Consider the following 21380-nt stretch of genomic DNA (forward strand, 5'->3'; position numbering starts at 1 on the left):
TGAGGTGGTGAGGTCATGTGGAGATAGGACAGGTCGGGTGGGATTGAAACCTGGAAACCTGGACTGAAACTCAGGAAACCTGGGTGGGTCAACTATCTCACTACAAAAGGGGGACAGGAAGAGAGATGAGACATAGATAAGCAATTCAGGCACCAGGCCAGAGAGTGGTGGAGACTGTTTACCAGAGTTTGGGAACATCACTGCTCTTACAACATTCAGCTGAAGTGGAACAACGGTCAAGCCAATGCAAGGTAAATATTGGGTTTTGCAGTTACAGCTCTGCTTTTTTAAAAATTGCTGATCTACGCCATATTCATCTCTGCTTGCCATTAGCACAGAAATACAGCAAACTCCTCAGTAAGCCACAATGTATTGCAAACTAAGGCTGGATCTACACTTACCGCCTTTTTTTTGCTTCCAATGAGGTTTCACCGCCCGCCTTTCACACTACATAGTAGCTGCCTCGCATTGGAACCGGAATTTCCCACTTCCGTGCTCCCGCTTTCAATACCCTGATATCCCGGTATTTCCCCTTAACGTCCTCTGATTTTCCGCCTTCACTACCATATCCAGTCATAGTCCCCTCCCCCACCTGTCCATATGTGGCGGTGTTTGTATTTCCGCCCTGTCCAATCACAGCTCTCGCCGGCCCCATGTCTTCTTCCGGCTACCGATTGCATAGCTTCCTCAGCAGCCCGTTTCCTCAGCAACAAGCAAAGGGCTGGATGTGCATGGGCTTGTCTGCTCTCAGAAGCTAAGCAGCTAAGCTTCACAACTTCAAAGCTTTGAAGATCGTGCCTCAATTAGAAAAAAAAATCGCGGAGAAGCCTCGATTCTGCAAGGATAACGCCTGAATTTAAAAAAACACATCCTGAGCAGGGGATAGGAGGGGATAAAACTTAGTCTCATTTGAGGGGATACAACTAGGGATGTACGAAAGTCACTTACCTTTTCACAGCTTGGATTCGCGGTGAGGGGGAAGCGCTCCGTCCCTCCCCCCAGAATCCTCCCTGGGCTGGCTCCGCTCCGCGGCAGCTCTGTGGAGCCGCCAGCCAGGGCCATCCGCAGCCAGAGTTCCGGCCGCGGACGGGCTGCTGCGGATGCAAATGGCAGTCGCCTTGGCGGCCGCCATTTGCATCCAGCGAAGCTACCGTGATAGGCTACGTAAGTATTTACATAGCCTATCACAGCAAGCCAAAAAACAAACAAACACCAGCGTATGAATATGGCGGCTGCTATGGCGGCCGCCATTTGCGTTCCCTATTTTTAGCCATTTTAGCCTACGTAAATATTTACGTAGGCTATTACGGCGAAAAAAAGGGGAACGCAAATAGCGTAGTGGGTGCTATTTGCGTTCTTTTTTCCCCCGCCGTAATAGCTTATGTAAATATTTACGTAGGCTAAAACAGCTAAAAATAGGGAACGCAAATGGCGGCTGCCATAGCAGCTGCCATTTGCGTACGCTGTTGTTGTTTTTTTTGGCTTGCCGTCATAGGCTACGTAAATACTTATGTAGCCTATCATGGCTATGATGAAGTGCAGGGCGGCCGCCATTCGCAAGTCAGCGCGGACGGCACCAGGTAAGTGTTCCATTTCACGTGCCTTTTGTGGGCTGGGGGGGCGGGGGCTTCATTCCGCCACGGATTTCGGGGGGATCTCACTAAGAACCGTGGCGGAATTCTCTGACAGCCCTACATACAACAACCCCCTGCTCGATGCAGGAAGCCTGATTCCCAGGCGGTCGCCCATCCAACTACTGACCAGGGTCGACCCTGCTTAGCATCCGAGATCAGACAAGCGCGCACAGGAAAACAGCAGGAAAACAGCACAGTCCTCGAGTGTGAACTGAGCTTGCGCATTCGATGAAGCACTGCAACGGGGAAAATGGGTGAGTGTGAATAATCACGTTTTAATGCGAGAGCGTTTAACCCGACGGGACACTGAATTCATTGCAATGGCGGGCGCAATGTAGATCAGCTCTAAGAATGGTTACCTCGGCTGTCAAGTTGTATCTATGGTCTTCTCTGGCATCCAGGATACTGGGGAATGTTGCAACCATCCTGTCTGTTCTTTCCTGAAATCCCCTGGCTACTGCTTGTTGATCCTCTCAGAATTGTGTTTTGATCCCACCAGATAGATGGTGGAGGGTCAGATAGATGGGTAGTGCCAATTTGCATGAGTAAGCAAACCAGTCTCCACTTGGTCAAAGATCAGCTCACATGACCTTGAATCTTAGAAGTTGTTCCCCAGAGGACAGGTGGATGGCCAAGTTACAGGGCTATCATCTGAGGCCTCCCTCAATCAGCAGCAGGGACATCTAGCATCTAGCTTCATAAAGCTGGAATGTGAGTTGGTCCATAAAGCATCTGGAAATGAGGGTTACAACTTCATGAGATGAGCTCAAAGGGCCCATCTAGAATGTTCTGGAATAGCAGTAGTGACACTAACTCATCAACCCATCAGCCAACCATCCTTCTGGGGAGGCTGCCTGGTGGCCTCCAGATGTTGTGGGCTATAACTTCCATCAGGCCCAGCCAGCATAGCCAATGGTCAGGAATGCTGGGAATTGTAGTCCAAAATATTTGGAGGGTACCCAATTGAGGAAGGCTGGTCCAATACATCTGGAGGGCACCAGGTTGCTTACCCAATTGGTTGTAAAGGGAGATACCTTTTACAACTTATTTACCTTTTACATAGGAAGTTCAATCTGTTCCTCTCCAATGTCATAAATAACCTAAGACAATGACTCTAATAATAGCCTAGTAAAATCAGTCAGGATCTCTACATAGTCAAGAGCCTTTACTACCTGGGATAAGTGGCAAGCTTCCTAGGGTTCACACCCAGCACCAGCAGCTATTGATTTACAGTGGCTTGCACAAGTATTCACCCAATGTTGACTTTTTCACATTTTGTTGTGTTGCAACCTGGAATTAAAATGGATTTAATCGGTATTGTTACCATTTGATTGACACAACATACTTAACACTTTGAATGTGCAAATTGTTTTTATTGTGACACAAAAGTTAATGAAACAAAAACAAACTGGCATTTGTTGGTTGCATAAGTATTCACCCCCGAGTCAATACTTGGTAGATGCACCTTTGGCAGCAATTACAGCTATGAGTCTTTTTGGGGTAAGTCTCTACCAGCTTTGCACATCTGGATCCTGCAATTTTTGTCCATTTTTCTTGGCAAAATTGCTCAAGCTCTGTCAGGTTGGATGGGGACCCTTGGTGAACAGCAATTTCCAAGTCTTGCCACAGATTCTCTGTCAGACTGGGGTCTGGGCTTTGACTGGGCCATTCTAAGACATTCAGGTTCTTGTTTTTAAATCACTCCAGTGTAACTTTGGCTGTGTGTTTAGGGTCATTGTTCTGCTGGAAGGTGAACCTCTGCCCCAGTCCCAGGTCCCTTGCAGACTGAAACAGGTTTTCCTCTAGAATTGCCCTGTATTTGGCTCTATCTATCTTGCCCTCAATCCTGACCAGTTTCCCATTTGCTGCCAATGAAAAGCATCCCCACAATAATGATCCTGAACAAACATGCATTACCGTGGGGATGGTGTTCTCAGGACAATGAGCACTGTTGGCTTTGTGCCACATATAGGGTTTAGCGGTAAGGCCAAAAAGTTCAATTTTGGTCTCATTGGAAAACCCTTTCCCACATGTTTTGCTGGGTCTCCCACATGCCCTTAGGCAAAATTCAAAGGGAATTGAATTCTACCCCCCCAGCAATGGCATTCTTCTCGCCACTCTTCCATAAAGCCCAGTTTTGTGGAGCGTCCGGGTGATAGTTGTTCTATGAACAGTTTCTCCCATATCAGCCGTGGATTGCTCCAGCTCCTTCAGAGTTACCACTGGCCTCTTGGTTGCTTCTCTGCCTAATGCCCTCCTTACCCAGTCACTGAGTTTTGGTGGATGGTCTTCTCTAGGCAGATTTGCGGTTGTCCCATATTCTTTCCATTTTGTAATAATGGATTTAACAGTGCTCCTGGGGATGTTCATAATTTGGGATATTTTTTATAACCCAACCCTGATTGGTGCTCCTCCAGAACTTTATCCCAGACTTGTTGTGATAACTCCTTGGTCTTCATGATGCTGCTTGTTTAGATGTGCTCTCCCACAAGCTCTGGGGCCTTCCAGAAACAGGTGCATTTAATCTGAGATTATGTGACACTTCAATTGCACACAGGTGGACTCCATTCAACTAGTGATGGGGCTTCTGAATGCAGTTGGTTGCACCAGAGCTTATGGAGGGGTGTCACAGCAATGGGGGTGAATACTTATGCAATCCAGACTTTTCAGTTTTTTATTTGTAAATCATTTTGTAAAATATGTAGATTTTTTCCCCACTTTGACATTATGGGCTATTTTGTTTAGATCAGTGACAAGAAATCCTAATTAAATCTATTTTTAAATTCCAGGTTATAACACAACAAAATGTGGAAAAGTCAAAGGGGGGTGAATATGTATGCAAGGCACTGTATACCTACCACATGATAGTTGAATTAACCTTTTTATAGCTAAGTCAGCACAGAAGAGATAAACAGTATTACCATGTGTGTGACTCACCACTGGGCTTTGGGGGAACTGGAAACCCCCATGATACACCTTATTTTTAGTGTCCTGTGTGTAATCCAGTATCAGGGGACCAGCTTGCCCCAAAACCTAGATGTGATGCCCCTGTGATCCTTTGGCAAGTCCTTATTGCAGCACACAAGGGTGACTTGAATAAGGGATTATTTATTTATTGCCAATTTAGAAATTAACAATGAAAATGTCACTGAATATAATAAAAGCATATGTAAGCTAGTATAAAGCAATACAGGAATAAACATTTATTCATTTCTTTTGTTCACATTGTTTCAGAGATTGTTCATGTCGAGAGGAAAGCCTATCAAGTATTTGCAAACAGCAATCTGATCTGCTGGGAATCCATCTTGTTTTGAGTTCAACTAGCATTGAATTTTAAGCATCAAGCATAGGGCAGCAGTGACACTCTGTTGGTGTTAATGTCATTTGTAAAGGAAATAAAAGGCTGCCACACAGTAAAAAAAAAAAAAAAAAAGGAAAAAAAAAAAGCCCTGTCCCTCCAGCAGCTTCATTTGGAGTGTTATTTTTCTCAGGAGACAATATACCACATTTTCTGATACAGTAAGTCCACATTAATGTCTGGCAAGAAATCCATTTGTTAAAAGATTTAGCTGCTTGGAAGGAAGCACCATTTCACGAGGAGGGGCCTGCACGCACAGAGTTAAAACCATCTATGTACCTTATCTTCTCTCTCTCTCTCTTAGTCTCCAGACTTGTCAAGGCCAGAGTGCAACTCTTGCCAAATTAGACCAAATTCTGCTGGGCTGTGATGCGAGCTTTTCACTCCTCCCCTTCCCCTCCCCAAAGCCGAAGAAGATATTCAGGCCATTAGTGATTGGCTAAGGAGGTTTGTTTCTGAGGGAATTATCCAGCCAGCCAGAGATCGGCTATGGAAGCTCACATCACATTTGTCCAGGGCTGGGGCGGGAGTATAAAGCTGGTGGAGGTATAAAGCCAGGTGGGGTTGGTGTTGCCATTTGGTCTTCACTTTGTTTTCATCTTGGTCTTCATTTCAGTGTTCATTTTGATCTTCAGTCTTTGTCTGCCTGTGCTAACTGGCTTCCGGGCCTGTGAGCTTTTGGATTCTGAATTGGGTCCAGACCTATGGGAAGACCCTTACCTAGGTAAAGGATAGGATAGGATAGGCATTGCTTTATTTTTTGCCTTTAGTATTGTTTCAAAAGATTATTCTAAATTGTTTATTTGATTTCTGTACACCTTTTTATCCCTTCCCCACTTCCTTATTGTAAATAAACTTCACATCTAGTTCAAAGTTTGTATGTGCTTTGTTCCAGGAAAAGCCCCAGTACTAAATTTAGAATCTTCTGCTTGCTCTTGCTGTTTAGAGTGTTTGGCCTTGGGGTTTGAAATAGAGGATGTCAATTTGAACCCTTGTTTCTGTGCCCTGAACAGGGCCTGAAAGGTCTGAGAATCCTCTAGCTCAAGCTGAAGTGAATGTAAGGGGTGGTGGCAGCCTAGCAGGTAATTTGTTTGCCCCTGCCTACCTTGCAGGGAGCTGGGCAAGCCCTCCTTCTCCCCTTCACAATGTCTTTGTGGTTTTCCAATGTGTTGTTATGGATAAGCATGCTGCTCCTAGCATAACTATAACACCTTATGCAGCAAGTTTTTGTTATCCCCCTTGAATATATTAAATAGTGCCAACCTGGGTTCTAATAATATTGCTTTTCTATTGGTATATTCCTTCCAATTCTTTACTCCCAAACAGATTAGCTTTAAGGCATAAGCACTGCATATGAATATAAGAACCTTCGCCCTTGCACCAGCAGTACTGAACTTCTTTCAGCAGGAGGGCCAGTTTCAATTTTGGAGAAACGCGGGGTCGTGGGGGAGGGGATTCCAGCGGAGGGCAGTACTGAAGGCAAAGGTAATGGGGACAAAACTACCAGCGTATTTTGGTTTAAAGATCTTACTGCTAGTAACTAAGCTTCGGGAGAGACATTTCAACCTTTTAGAATGGGAAAACTGTGCAAAAGCAGGGAAACCGCCAAACGGGGGAAAGGAGAAGAGGCATGGCTAGTTGGGAAATCCCAGTTGGGTTGGGACCCCAAGTGCACCAGATTTGGTCTGCTGGCCTGAGGTTCAACAACCTTGTCTTACATCCTTCTCTGGCAGCCTGATGAAATGGCACTCGTTATATGGGCTAATTTGAGTGTGGTATAGTACTTTCTATGGATCATTTTAATGGAGTTTTCTCTAATGGATATAGTAACTGATTTCAAGGGTTTCTTTTGCCGTATTGGCCTCCATTGTTCTGGTGTGTTAAATCAGTTTCTAACAGTGCAACCCTTTGGATCCCAGCATTCTTTGCACATGACACTTGAGGTTGCTGCTAGTATGATGGCGACCCCTCTAAGCATGGATGCGCCCACTGCTGTACAATGCATGCCAAACCAGGTATGCTTAAGATGTCTCTCAGCCCTCTACTTGTGTGTTTCCTGCAATATAGCCATGTCTGGCCTCCCCTTTGCGATAAAGTCTGATACCCACTGTCTCTTAATTGGGTTTCCTAGTCCTTGTGCATTTGTGGTATATACGGTATGCTTTTAAGACACCCATCTTTGTTTTACAGAGTCCTTCTGTTTGTCCTAATCTCCCTTTTAGTGGTGGATAGTAAAGGAGCCAGATATTGTTTCACATTATTTCCATCAGCGTCCTTGAAATATTGTAACAATCTACTTATTAATATAACCATAACTTTAAAACTCCTATAACGAGGTGTTACAAAAGAGGCTACTCCTAGTTCCTCTTTGTCTTGACATTCTGTGCATGTGCTATGTTCTGGCTTAAATTCAGGGGAATTACTAATATAGACTAGTAGTCTTCCCCCACCAGGCTACTTTAATTAGACATGTATTGATTTGTATTTAGTCAGACATAGCTTCAGCAATCTAGTGTGATTTTTCCATTGCAGTTTTTAACACCAGTAGAGTGTTGCTTGAATAGCTATGAGAGTTTAAAAATGTGTGTCCGTCTGCCTGGACATCCTACTCCCCATCATCTGCTCACTGCAACTTCAGGCACAGTCAATCCTTCTAGCTCAGGGGTGGATTGGCCTAGGGTCCAAATCTGGCCTTCCTGAGGTTCCCCAGAAAGACATGCCCCCTTCCCCCAATCACTGATCATTTGCTGGTTTCCCAGCTTTAGAGGAGCTTTTCTATGCCATTCAGAAAGGTTGAAATGCCTCTCCTAAGGCTTAGTTACTGGCCATAAGAGCTTTTAAGCTGACAGGATATTTTTGCTCCACCCATGTTGTCTTGGTCCCTGTCCTTCACTGGAATGTAGCCTGAGAGCTTTTCCAAAAGTGTATTTAGCCCTCAGGCTGAAAGAGGTTCCACATTGGTTCTAGCTGCTCATAGAGAATCTCAAACATCCGCCTGTTGTATTAGATGTTCCCAGTTTCCCATTTGTATCACCTCTGGTATTGGTAGTCCATATGTTCAGTACGCTGCCAGATACAGCCTCTTTTCCCTGCTCCAATTCTTCTGTTTTTGGTGGTAGCTCTATGTTTGTTAGGATGAGCTTCCTTTCTTCTTGGCTCATTACAGTTGAGTATGTTGTCCTGTCAAAATTCACTATCAGGCAGAATGAGTATTCCCCAACTGTATCTCACCTTGGCTTTGTGAAGTTTCACTGGAAAATGCTGAGGGTGTACCTCCCGCCTTGCTCCCCACCCTAAAGTTGGCTGCAGTTCTAGCCGACTTTTTAGGGTGCTGGAAAGGAGCTATTCTCTTAGGCATCCATCACCCTCTGGCACTGGCACTTCTCCCCTTGGACAAGGTATTAGGTGGTTGTCTAGTTACTCTGGCTTCACCACTGGGACTAAATCTACCCTAATTTACACTAAAAATCAGTAATTGTCACCATCCATTGAGAGAGCATTTCTGCATTTCACTCTGCCTTTGTCAGAAGAGATATGATGGGCACAAGGCAGGTTAGAGAGGTGATTGTCACTACATCACACCATAGACCTTGAGAATGATGAGCTATTGGTGGGAATCTAGCCATTTTTGCAGATTGCCTGCAAAATGCCAATACAGTAGAGTATAAAGTATGACTAGAACATTGCAGGTATTCTTAGCCTCGACAATTCTGCAAATATCCCCAATTCAAATCTTCGAAGTCCTGGGCGGGGGTATCAAGAAAAGTAACAGCTCTCCATTCTCTTCTGTCCTAAGGATTCTCCAAAAGTCCCTCCCCTTCCCAAGTTCTGCTGCTTTAGCACTTCTTTTACTGTCCACAGTTACCCCACTATGAATTCCCTGAATAATTTCCATAAAGCAATTCCTGTGAGTAACAGGAATATATGCGGTGTTTCCTTTATTTGCATAACCAGGTCAGGTCAAAAGAAACCCAGTATAGTGTATTACCACTTGCTAAATATGGGTGCTCTTACAGAATTAAATCTGGAGATGTTTATGGTGCCAGACTTAGGCATAACAGCCATACTGGATCAGACAAAAGGCCTATCTAGTCCAGCATTCTGTGCCCACAGTGGCCAACCAGATGCCTATGGGAAGCCCACAAGCAGGACATAAGCACAATAGCACCCTCTCATTCATGTTTCCCAGGAACTGGTATTCAGAGGCATACTGCCTCTGATACTGGAGGTAATACATTGCTACAACGGCTAGTAGCCATTGACAATCTTATCCTTCATTCTCATGGTGGTCTTAATGGACTTGCTAAGTCTATTCGGCACTCATAGTTCTACAGCTCTACGCTGCCAGCACAGCTCAAGAGATATCACAGATAGAGAGGAAGCTCCATTCAAAATCCTAACACATGCCTCCAAAGATTTACAAGAGAAGAGTCAGGGCAGTTTTTAAAATCACAGTGTTTTATTTTCTCTTCCTCTCCACCCCACATGTAAGAGAGGCTTTCGTTTGCAGGCTTAATAGCATTTGCTTTTATTTGCTCATCAGCAATACTAGGCACTGGTTGATCCTGGCCAGTTCTGAGAATGGCCTAGAGCAAAAAATTTTCCAATATTTGCTATCCAATACAGCAGACTTTGGCTAGAACCAACATAAAGGGCAACAGTCAAACGTCTGTAGCTTACCTATAAAATGATTTGGCAAATTTTAACAAGTACCAAAACAGGGATTAAAACATCAAATAGGTTGCTGTATTCAGCTGCAACCATATCAATGCAAAGCAAATCAGAAACCTAAAATAATTTGCTGCTTAAACTACCAGCAGAGAACAGACTCTCATATGCCAGTCCATGTGTATGAAATGAACACCTTAGGAATGGCAGCTATGGAGGGAGGCTGGATGAAGGATCAGACCCTGTGTAGTATCTCTCACCTCCCTTACCTTGCAAGCATTCTGCACATAAGAATTTGATTGCATAATGACACTATTTAGTATTTCAAGTGTTCAAAGCATTTGACATACATTATTCTTAACAATCATTACAATATTTCTGTAAGGTAGGACTGTATTATCATCCTCCTGTTGCAGACCAAGTAGACATCCCCCTGTATACACTGAGAGAATAGTTGCTTAGTCACTTAGTAAGTTCACTTAGTAAGTTCAAGGCAGTTCTGTCTTTTTCCCAGGGAAAAAGATGAAAAGTCCCATCACCTCTCTCTCCTGTTGTAATGTGTGCATACATAGGACTTCTCCACACAGAGGCTTTTCCCCACAATTTTACCAGGGCTTCTGCTTCCAGATTCTTTGCAGGATTAAGATCTGCCCTTTACATGCGCTTCCCTTTCCCCTCTTATCTGTGAGTTCTATATGTTTCATTGTACAGCCACTAGATGGTGCTGTGGGATTGCCGCGATAAAGCGCCATTTCATCAGTACACCATAGATTTACTTCTGTTTCATAGCTGCAGGACAGAAAATGCCAGACTTTCGTCATCTTGAAAACACCGCAATAAAGGTTGCAAAGAGCGGGAGGTGCCCTGGAGGATGACATTGTGTGTAGGACATGCAAACTTCCATGGCTGACCAATCACGAGCACACGATAAATGCCTCGTGGAGAAATGGCCATAGAAAAGTCATGCCCCACCCTGGATCTTGGAAAGCAGTGGCAGCAATAACCCATTTCTATTCCCTTGACTGATCTGATTTCCATTAGGCAATTCCCTGTTTGTGTCAGGGCATTTTTCAGGCATGGATTAAAGGAGCATTTTCTATGCTGTAGAGGCAAAGAAAGACCCTAAGACCTTGCGTGATTGCTGAATAACCAGCAGAGGGAACTGGTCCTTCTGAAAGAAAATGAGCAAATTAACATCACAGAGCCATGGGTTCATAGCCCAATTCTGGGTTATCCAGTGTGAAATTTGAATTAACTTCCCTATTTCATGCCTTCTTGGGGTTTTTTGCACCCATTATGAACTAAGACAGATTTGGGGCAAAAAATAAGGTCAACAGCGATTGTCCTGGGAAGGCAAGCATAGCACCAAGTTGGAAATCCCAACAATGCACTGAAAGTTTAGGATGGAGCTGTATCGATAGGAGGGCGAGTGGTAGTGAGTGGTACAGCCAACCAAGAATCTGTCCTTATTAAGAGTGCTAAATGACTAAGAACTTAATGAGAGCCATACTGGATCAGACCAAAGGTCCATCTAGTCCAGCATCTGTTTCCCACATTGGCCAACAAGATGCTACTCTGCAGTCTACAAGTGGGGCAGGCATTTCATTTCCTACATTTCTATTCCACCCACCAGCCAAAGTTCTCTGGGCAGTTCACAGCATGAGAAAACATTATATAAAACCTTTAACATTCAAGAATGTTTTTTTTTAAATTAAAAACTCTATGGCTAATCCTCTTTGATGGTCATTTAACTTATTCATGCACTAAGTTATTGAGGAGGCCCTTTTAAGGCCACATCTATTTATGCATTAGCAACATCCAGACTAGACTACTGTAATGCATTCTACATTGGGCTGTCTTTGAAGATGGTCCAGAAAGTTCAACAGGGGAGAAGGATGGCTGCCTGGTTATTGGTGGGGGCGAGGCAGTCAGCATGTGTATCACCAATTTTGTATGAGACATGCTCATTGTTAGTGTGTTTCCAGGACCAATTTAAGGTGCTCCTATTGACCTATACATTCCTAAACATTTTGGATCAGGTTATGCTGATAACCGCCTTCAGCTGTATCAGCTTGCCTGGGCTTTTGTCTTGGAGACCCTTCATGGAGGCTCATCAGTGACATCAATTAGGCTGGTAGGTTTGAAAGACAGGGCCTTTTCAATGGTGGTCCCACAAGTATGCAATGCTCTCCGAAGTGGGGTACATATGGTCCCTTCCTTACAGGCCTTCAGGAGAGCACTGAAGGCTTATTTAGTTTGCTTTTTCTAGTTACATTCTGTGAACCTACTGCTATTACTGGTTTAAATTACTTTTTTCAGCCTTATGACTTTGTCAGTACTGTTATTTTTATAGCTTTGGTTCATTTCTATGACTGTATACTGTTTTGATAATTTTTGTAGTAATTTTTTATTTTAATATATAGTTACAGTCTAACACATCTGGGGAACACCAGGTTCAGGAAGGCTGCTATGATTTAACTCTCTTATGGGAACAGCCTTGGGAGGGCAATAGCCCAAAAAGGTGGCTCATAAACATTTTAAATCAATAAAGTAACCACTACCAGATCCTATGAAAGTGAATTCCATAATGTAATGTATGAGTTATGTGAATAAGTACTTTCCTTGGTCTTTCCCAATCTACTGCCCATGCATAAGTCATCAAGGCATTGTCACTGCAAATTCTCTGGGCAGAAGTCAACCTAGGTTAAACCTCCTGTTTTGAAAAACTGATCTCCAGACTTCACCTGTCCTCTGGTCACTTCTCATCTCACTACAGTTTCCTAAGCTTTGTATATGTGTACTTCTAAAAAGCTTTCGACAAAGTCCCTCAGAAAGACTCCTAGCAAACAGCAGTCATGAGATAAGAGGACAGGTCACGTTATAGATCGATCAGTAACTGGTTAAATGACAGAAAGTAAATGAGTAGGAATAAATGGATAGTTGTCACAATGGAGGGAGGTAAGAATTGGAGCTTCCCAAGGATCTGTATTGGGACCAATGCTTTTCAACATATTCCTAATTGACCTGGAGTTAGGGATGAGTACTGAAGTGGCTAAGTATGCTGATGACACCAAAGTATTCAGGGTAGCCAAAACCAAAGAAGGGTGTAAAGAGCTCTAACTCAACTACGTAAATGGACAAAATGGCAAATACAGTTCAATCTAAGTAATGGTAACGTGATGAATACTGACAGGAAAAATTTTAGCCATGTATACACTGGTCAGGTCTGATCCAATGGTGACTAACCAGGGAAGAGACCTTGGGATTGTGGTGGAAAGGTCAATGAAGATGTAACTCCAGTGCACAGCAGCTGTTTGTTGTTGTTTATTCATTCAGTCGCTTCTGGCTCTTCATGACTTCATGGACCAGCCCACGCCAGAGCTTCCTGTCAGCCGTCGCCACCAGCTCCCCCAAGGTCGAGTCTGTCACCTCCAGAATATCATCCATCCATCTTGCCCTTGGTGGGCCCCTCTTCCTTTTGCCTTCCACATTCCCTAGCAGGCAAATTCTATGCTAGGAAGTATCAGGAAACAGATAGAAAATTAAGCTGCCAGTATTGTAATGCAACTATGTACATCTGTGGTGCAGCCACACCTGGCATACTGTGTGAAGTTTTGGTCACCACATCTGAAAAAGGATATTGTAGAGCTGGAAAACATGCAGAAAAGGATAACCAAAATTATCAAGGCACTGGAGCATCTTCTCTATGAAGAAAAAACACACCAAATGTTTGTAGGCTAATTTAGAGAAAAGGGTAACTAAGGGAGCATATTAGAGAGATTTATAATATTATGTATGGTATGGAGAGATAATTTTTTCTTCCTCTTATAAAAATACTGGAACCCAGGGGGTCATCCAGTGAAACTGAAAAGGCTGGCCCAAGACATTTTGCTGCCTGAGTTGAACAAGAAGATCCCACCCCGACTCTACATACAAAGGCCGACTGGACTGGCAGCTGAATCTTACTTCAACACTGGAGACAGGACAGCATCCTCCACTGCATCTGAGGGCACCAGGCTAGCTTAGGTGGTGTAGGACAAGCTGCATGGCACACACAGCTCTGCCCTCCAACAACCTGCCACTACCCTAAGCCCTAAGGATCTGCTGCCTGAAGCAGCTGCTTCACTCTGCCTAGTGGTAGAACCACTCCTAGGGTGATTGGCAGGAGATTCAGGACAGATAAAACAAACATATTTCTTCACACACATTGCAAATAATTTCTGGGAATTGCTGCCAGAAGATGTGATGAAGGCTCCTAGCTTAGATGGTTTTAAAAGGGACCAAGTTGATAAGAGGATAAGTCTATCAATAGTTATGAGCCATTTACAATTCAAAGGCCCTATGCCTCCCAATATCAGCTCGTAGCAGCAAGAATAAGAGAGGGCTATTGCCTTCATGCCGTACTATGGGCTTCCCAGAGGAATCTGCCTGGATGCTGTAGTGAACAGGATAGTGGACTATGTGGATCTCTAGTCTGATCCAGCAGAGCTCTTCTTCTGGTCTTAAGCTATGTTATTTAGTAGGGAAAATAGTTGATAAGTTCAGCTGAGCTTGCTTGGGGGGCAGAGAATCAAGCAGGTCAGTCCTTTTTCAGCAAGCTGAACTAATAGATAGGCTGAATCTAAAGTACAGGACTGTCTGCTTGCAAGACTTTAGAACTGAGCTATCTACCTGATCAGGTATAGCAAAGTTCTGAACAAACTCTTAGCATCCTGGTTAATAATCTAAGCAGAAGGTACTAGATTAGAATTTACAGACAGAAGAGAGCAATATTTCAATCCACTGTTCCACCTTAGAACATGGCAATAAGAAGCATCATAATTGTGTTGCTCTTGGTCTTTCGCACGCTTTTAGGAATGCGATCTGATTGAATGCAAATATAGACTATTCTCATGAAAGAGATGTAGGTTTGACAGGGTCATGGTCACAGCTTGACAGAGCATGCCTGTGCATGTCTACTCAGAAGTAAGCCACACTGAGTTCAATAGGTCTTGCTCCCAGGTAAATATGTATAGGATTGCAGCCAATGTCTTCCTCTTTTGGATTTTCAGAAGTTGGCAGGTACAGATACAGAGTTCTTTTCTTTTCCTTTGCAATTTGCCAGGTGCACCATACAATATATGAACTTAAGATCTTGTTCCTTTATGCACAGAATGGCTCTTTAGGGGAAAATAGAAGGCAACTGGCAAAGTTCTTTCTTAGATCAGGCAGAGACAATGGAGTGTGGCCTTCAGAGAAGAATGGAACGCCCCCCCTCCCCCCCCAATCCAGAAGGACTTAGGGCTTTGAATTTCCCCTTCCTCTAAGGCAGTTATTCAACTTCTGACCACTGCTGACCACAAACAGAAGACTCTCCCAACGCTACCACCAAGCAGAAGTTGATTGCAACCTCATACCAAAGCCCAAATCCATTTCCCAACATAGGAGCAGGACCACAAGAAGAACATGCAAAGCTAAATCCCCTACTGAACCCAAATTTGCCCACCGATCCAACCCCCCATGCCGAAATGCTGGGAACAGAGGAATGGAGGTAGAGTGTTGCGCTTTCTGGAGTATCTTGAGCTCATTTCCTAAACACACCCTAGCAGTGGCTTCTCCAGGGGAAGGATTCCAAGGTGGGATGATGCACGAACTTGAGGCAGTTCTCCCTCATAATCCCTTGTTAAAGTAGGCGCAAGGCACTTTGTCCCTGTGTTTGGCCACAATCAACTCTCTGAGATCAGGCTCCAGTTGTGAAAGGGCAATTGAGCTGGAAAGGAAAAGAAGAAAACACGAAGTCCTCTATGTAACTTAAGGCTGCTTGGTGTAAACTGACCTGGAGATAGAGACTGATTAGGCACAGAACATCAAAACAACATTCTGTGCCCAGCCACAGACTACATTTGTAGGGTCTCACTTCTTCCTATGTGAGGTGAGTGCACTAATTGGGGTGGGGGCGGACATGCAACTATTCAGCTTTCTTGCTACTAGCTCAATGTTTGAGCAGTTTGGGGAAGCAGGAGCTTGCTCAAGAGTGCCGAACTACACCTGCATTTGATGCCATCACCTGTCGAGAGAACAGAGAAGAGACCACGCAACATAGAGTTGGATGAAGCTACAAATGGATGCAGCTCTTGAGCAAGCGGTGGCTTTTCTTTTCTTCTCCTGAACAGGACAGAACAAATGGGAGGCAGATGTTGAATCAGTACTAAGTGCACACTCCCCCTTGTGAACAAGGCCTCATGGTGGACACTAGAATGTGCATATCCATCGAGTGCCATAACCATGTGGGTGTGTTTCAGGGCCTGCTTGAAAAACAATCCTGGGGACCAGTGCAGCATAATGGAGTGGAACTGCATCATGGTCACAGCCAAAAACCAAGTGCTGTTGGTGGGGTTTCCGTAGGAAATGCCTGGGAACCAGTGGCGTAGAAGATGGTTTCACCCACTCATGTGGAATCCATTTGTTTTATTTGTGTATGAATGGACAGAGGTGCCGCCCTCATTTAAAGAGCCACACATAACTAGTCTAATGGTAGCTTAAGCTAAAAGGCAAATAGGCAAGAAACCATACCCAGGAATCTGTTTGCTGGCTTCTTTCTCCAACAAATTAAGTGCTAAGACCATCTGGACTTGAGCAAGCAGCCACACTGAGACCCAAGTACAGTTAGTCCCGTTATGCTAGTGGGGAATGTTGGAGAGTAAACATACCCAGGAGTAGGTGCTAATTTTGATCACACCAGCATGAGTCTGTCTGGAAAAGATAGGATCATTCTTCTATTATGCTATGTCTCCCCATCTCCAAACGATGAGCACATCAGTTGAAAACATTGGTGACAGCAGTGGAGTTGCCCTCCCAAACCCAGATGTCAGAATTAAACAGGGAAGTCTGAGGGGGAAAGCAGGGAGGAAAAGAGAGCGGAATAAGGCTTGTACCTCCTTTGTGGGAAAAGCGCACAGGCAACTGGGACCATAAACAGTAGGCTGCAAGGCAAAGGCAGACCGTTGGAAAGAAGGTTGGCAGTTATTCTCAGTACAGTGAACCCAGAATTGCTAACCCAGCTTCAAGGGAGCCAAGATACAGGTTAGGCCTCTGGCAGAATCCTTTACATCAGGGGTGGGCAGCTTGTGGCCCTCCAGATGTTTTGGCCTGCAACTCCCATCAGCTCTAGCCAGCACAGCCCATGGTGAGGCATCATGGGGGTTGCAGGCCAAAACATCTGGAGGGCCACAAGCTGCCCACCCCTGATTTACACTGAGGCACTCGCACTGCACCCTGGCTATTCCCCTTCTCCTGTTCTCAAATCACCTGGTGAGATTTGCCACTCAAATAGCTGTTGCATGTCAGAAGTGGGTGCAACACGTAAAGCCCCTTGTGGGTATCTAAGGAGCTGCTTTATAACCCAATAATCAGCTCAATAATCCCATCTAGCCCACTACCGTCAACCTTGCCTAGGTCTCCAGCAGACATCTTTCCAGGCCATAAGGTTCATAAATGAAGAGAACTAAAACTGAACCTGAGGCTGTCACATGCTCACTCTGCATGCGCTTGATAGATAACTTCCACTTGGCCCCACAACTGAAGTGGGGAACCCTTTTCAGCCTGAGGGCTAACCTTCTATGGGCTGCATGCCAGCACGGGCTAGGATCACCTCACTTTCTTTCATACACACACATACACATAAATAAACACACACATAATAACGGTGTTGCTGATATCCTGCTTGCAACATTTCAAGTCAATCATACAAAAATTCTCCCAAATAAAACCCACGGGTTATACCTAAAGTTAGTACTCATGAAGGCAATACAAGACACATCATACTTACAACCCTCCAACGAGGACTGTTTGCAATGGAGCATGGAGAACCTGGATTTTCTGCCAAGAAAGCAACATGTAAGAACTCAAGCTTTTAAGCCCTAGAGTTAGTGCTGAAATCCTGGAGAGAAAATATAACAACTTCTCCCTACTGCGATCGGAGCTTGTTGGACACATGTGCAAAATGGGTTTAGTCTACTGAGTTCTACAATACTATGTAAATCAAAAAACCCCAAGGGTTTGCACAATGGTCACCAACACTGCCTTGGGCACTGTGGGATACAGCACTGTAGGGAAATTAAGTATTTAGGCTGAATAGGATAGCCACACTCACCCACCACCCTGCATCAATTCAGGATTCCCTAGAATTAATTCATCTCACAGATTCTCGATCATCCCAGAATGCAGGACACAGAATAATGGGTTCAAGTTACAGGAAGACAGATTCTGGCTGAACATCAGGAAAACCTTCCTGACTGTTAGAGCAATATGACAATGGAACCAATTACCTAGGGAGGTGGTGGGCTCTCCCACACTGGAGGCAATCAAGATGAGGCTGGACAGCCATCTGTCAGGGATGCTCTGACTTGGATTCCTGCATTGAGCAGGGGGTTGGACTCGATGGTCTTATAGGCCCCTTCCAACCCTACTATGGTTACCGAACCTCCATGTAAAACCAAGTTGGCAACTCCACAACATTATACTGGAAACCTGTTATGTTAATGTCCAGTTGTTCTTACAATGAACAAGCTTTTCCTAGTATTCAGCTGAATTCTGCGCTGCTGCAATTAGATCCACTTTCTCTTGCTCCTTCCACAATGACACTGTTGTTCCAATTTTTATATTCTCCATCACTGGGTTTGCCTGTTCCTGTGTCTTGCTCCAGAGCAACAGTTCTGCTACCTAGCTTATATACTACCTAGCTGCTCCAAACATTTAAGCTACTGTAGTTTGTCTCCTAAGACAAGGATGGGCTGAAGATAGATCCAGATCTACAGGGAGATCTCAGAGTGCTGTGCAGTAGATTGGCTAGGATTTCTAACTCCCAATTGTTCAACAACAGCAGCAACAAAATGACCCCTCCCTCCCACCTGCCACAAATTATACGGCTGAAATGAAGTGTGCTTCCAGACTGAAACTCCTAGCATTAGCAATCAAAATACATTGTGCAGTTATTTTGTCTGTTTTGTGGCAAGAAAAAAAAGACTAAAGCGGTGGGAAAACATGCAAAGGTTACAAATGGAAGACAACAACATCCAGGCTCTCTATAAGATACTAGTAATGAGGCAGGGTGATTGCACAATAGACACCTCACCTGGAAGCACATGAAAAAAGCTTGATATAACCAGGATTGGACTTTTGTATGGAAGTACTGTGAGCTCCATTCAGCTGTTGTACTCAAAACAATTTCCTGGGTTCAGGATTATTTGATTCTAAGCATATGTCTTTTGCACTAGGTTCTGGTTGGTGGATCTCAGAGTTCTGGTAAAACACGATATAGTTCACACAAGCCTGAGGACTACCCACCCCTGTCCTAAGTATAAAAAGTACAAAATAAGCTTTTGCTATTTTGTTCAAATCCCTCAGGAGATTACAAGAAAAATCAACTGGTGGTAAGGCACCATTACCTGAGCTACTTACCTTCATGAAGGGGTATTTTTCAAGTCTTTCCATGATGATAGGCAACAAAACTGGAGAGAGAAGAATGAGTTAGTTTATTCTGGATGACCTCTGCCCCCCACAACCTTAGCCAGTGCATTGCATGCTGGGTAAAATGTACTGGGCGTACACACATGCACCCTCTAGATTCTTCCAAGGAGAACTCTTCATTCTTCATAATGCCCATGTACCCTGACTCAAGGGAATGACCAATGGGATTGCAACGTTCAGAAAAAAAGCCTTGGGAGTTCCTGTTTTCCAAGAGACATAAAAAAGAACTTCTCCATCAGCAACAGCTCTGACCATGCTAACATTCATGTTAAGGTTCTTAATAGCACTTTAAATTGTTTATAATCAATACAAGTTCAAACGCTTCTTGTACTTGAAGTTATTTCAAGCACGTTTAACTGACCTCCTCTGGTTTAAAATGCTTCAAGTGGTATCCTGGAAGATTTAGCCATGTCAGCATGCTCAAACAGATAAAGGTGGCCAGGCTCCTTCAGTGGCTACTTCTTAGTACAACACATACACACCCATTCCCTTAAACTATAAATAGATTTCAGTGTAAAGCTGGTTATAAAGCAGGTGTGGTGAACCCCTTTCAGCCCAAGGGCTGAATTTCATTTCAGAGATGCTCTCGGGGGCTGCATTCCAGTGGTGGGCAGGGCTGAAGGCAAAAGAAGCAAGGCCAAAATGCCACAGATATCAGCGTATTTTAGCTTAAAGCTCGTACTTCCAGTAACTAAGCTACTGGCAGTAAGTTTGACCTTTTAGACTGCAGGAAATGCTGGGAATGATCAGTGTTTGGGGAAAGGGGGTGTTGCTGTCTGGGGAACCCCGGAGGGCTGTTTTGGGACCCCAGGCTTGAGTTTGTTCCCTTCTGTTTTAAAACATAGTTTTAACAGTTTGAAATAAGATAGCGCTACAATTTAAAGTGCCATTAAAACCACATAGGAAGGTAACTTCTAGGATGGAGAACTGAGCCAACTCGGGGACATCAGCTTCCTTGGAACATGAGGAAAAAGAAGGAAAATCTCCACATCAAGCAAATGGTGCCCAGGCACAAAAGAATACTCTCTTGCTGCTTTTGGTACTCAAAGATAAAATGACATAGAGAAAGTTTACCAAAAAACGGTATTATGAAGAGCCCATGAGACAGAGCATGGCCCATGTAGTGATTTTATTACAGAACATTGCTGCAGTGATTTTAACGTGGGCTGGCAGTGTCAGCATAATCAGTCACTTTTCCATTAGAGCAGAGGTTGCTTTGTGAACTCCAAAGCAAGAGCTGGACTTAAAAGATAGTTCAAGAGCCCCTGGCACAATCCACTAGAGGACCTCTCCTTAGGACAGACGACCCCACCCAAAGGGACCTCCATCACTTCTTCCTCTCCAGAGTTCAAGCCAACTTGCTTCGCAATCCCCGTGCCCTCTCCGGTGCCCATCCCTAGAGCTGCTTGCCAAGCTGTAGTTCAGCAAGGGAGAAATGCTTAGCGCTTACTCATGCCCGGAGCAGCCATGGTGATGCGGGAAACCACCACTTGGGTTATTCCCTTGATTGCAGCTCTCTGAAAGAAAAGACAAAGAAGACAGCAGGGTCATGTTGGTACTTCAAATGATGATACACAGGAGACCAAGGGCATTTGTACTAGAAGATTTTGAGGTAGAGGACAGTTAAGTGTAGGAAGGTGCCGGACTATCTAGAAAGCACAAAGAAACAAAGGGGGATCACCGGATGAGGTAGGCTGTTGCCTATGAAAGCTTATTACAAACACAGCTCTGGAATGAGCTCCCTAGTGAGGTTCGCCTGGCGCCTACATTGTACTCCTTTCGGCACCAGGTGAAGACCTTTTTATTTTCCCAGGCATTTTAGCTTTCTAAATTTTTATCTTTGCTGTTTTAAATCTGTATTTTAAACTCCTGTACTGCTGCTAGGTTTTATTGTGGTTGTATTGTTATATTGTGGTTTTAATGTTCTATATATTCTAAATTGTTTTATTGTGTGTTGTTTGGTTTTAATTTTTGTGAACCGCCCAGAGAGCTTCAGCTATTGGGCGGTATAGAAAGGAAATAAATAAATAAATAAATAAAAATCAATCTGTAGGCCAGGCACTGACTAGCAGTTTTAGCTTCATTACAACTCCAAGTTGCCCGTAGTTTTTGAAAGGTTGATCTTCTGCTTTACTCCTTATTCTATTTTATCATCATGGGGGTGGGCAGAGGGCCAAGAACACAAAGGACAACACCTGTGGAAAATTGATGTA

At 44.1% G+C, this 21380-nt stretch overlaps 1 protein-coding gene across 7 annotated transcripts in view; it reads right to left on the reverse strand.

Moving 5' to 3' along the window:
• Positions 1-2957: 2957 nt before the first annotated feature.
• The window catches only part of SFXN2 (sideroflexin 2), a 70887-nt gene continuing 52464 nt past the window's right edge, over positions 2958-21380 (reverse strand). For 6 of the 7 annotated variants that reach the window (XM_084846446.1, XM_084846451.1, XM_084846450.1 and 3 more), the window contains 5 exons: positions 20618-20684; positions 19099-19148; positions 17468-17517; positions 16575-16622; positions 2959-15409 (listed from right to left, as the gene is read on the reverse strand). In XM_084846446.1, coding sequence (XP_084702572.1) covers positions 15310-15409; positions 16575-16622; positions 17468-17517; positions 19099-19148; positions 20618-20684 — 315 coding nt within the window. In that variant the 3' untranslated portion in view covers positions 2959-15309. Of the gene's footprint in view, positions 15410-16574; positions 16623-17467; positions 17518-19098; positions 19149-20617; positions 20685-21380 lie in introns of all 7 variants that reach the window. The other variant, XR_014789501.1, reaches the window with a different exon arrangement.

This window comes from Heloderma suspectum, chromosome 3, assembly GCF_057233095.1.
Source record: "Heloderma suspectum isolate Gila_16-S chromosome 3, 16-S_ref, whole genome shotgun sequence".
NCBI lineage: Eukaryota > Metazoa > Chordata > Lepidosauria > Squamata > Helodermatidae > Heloderma > Heloderma suspectum.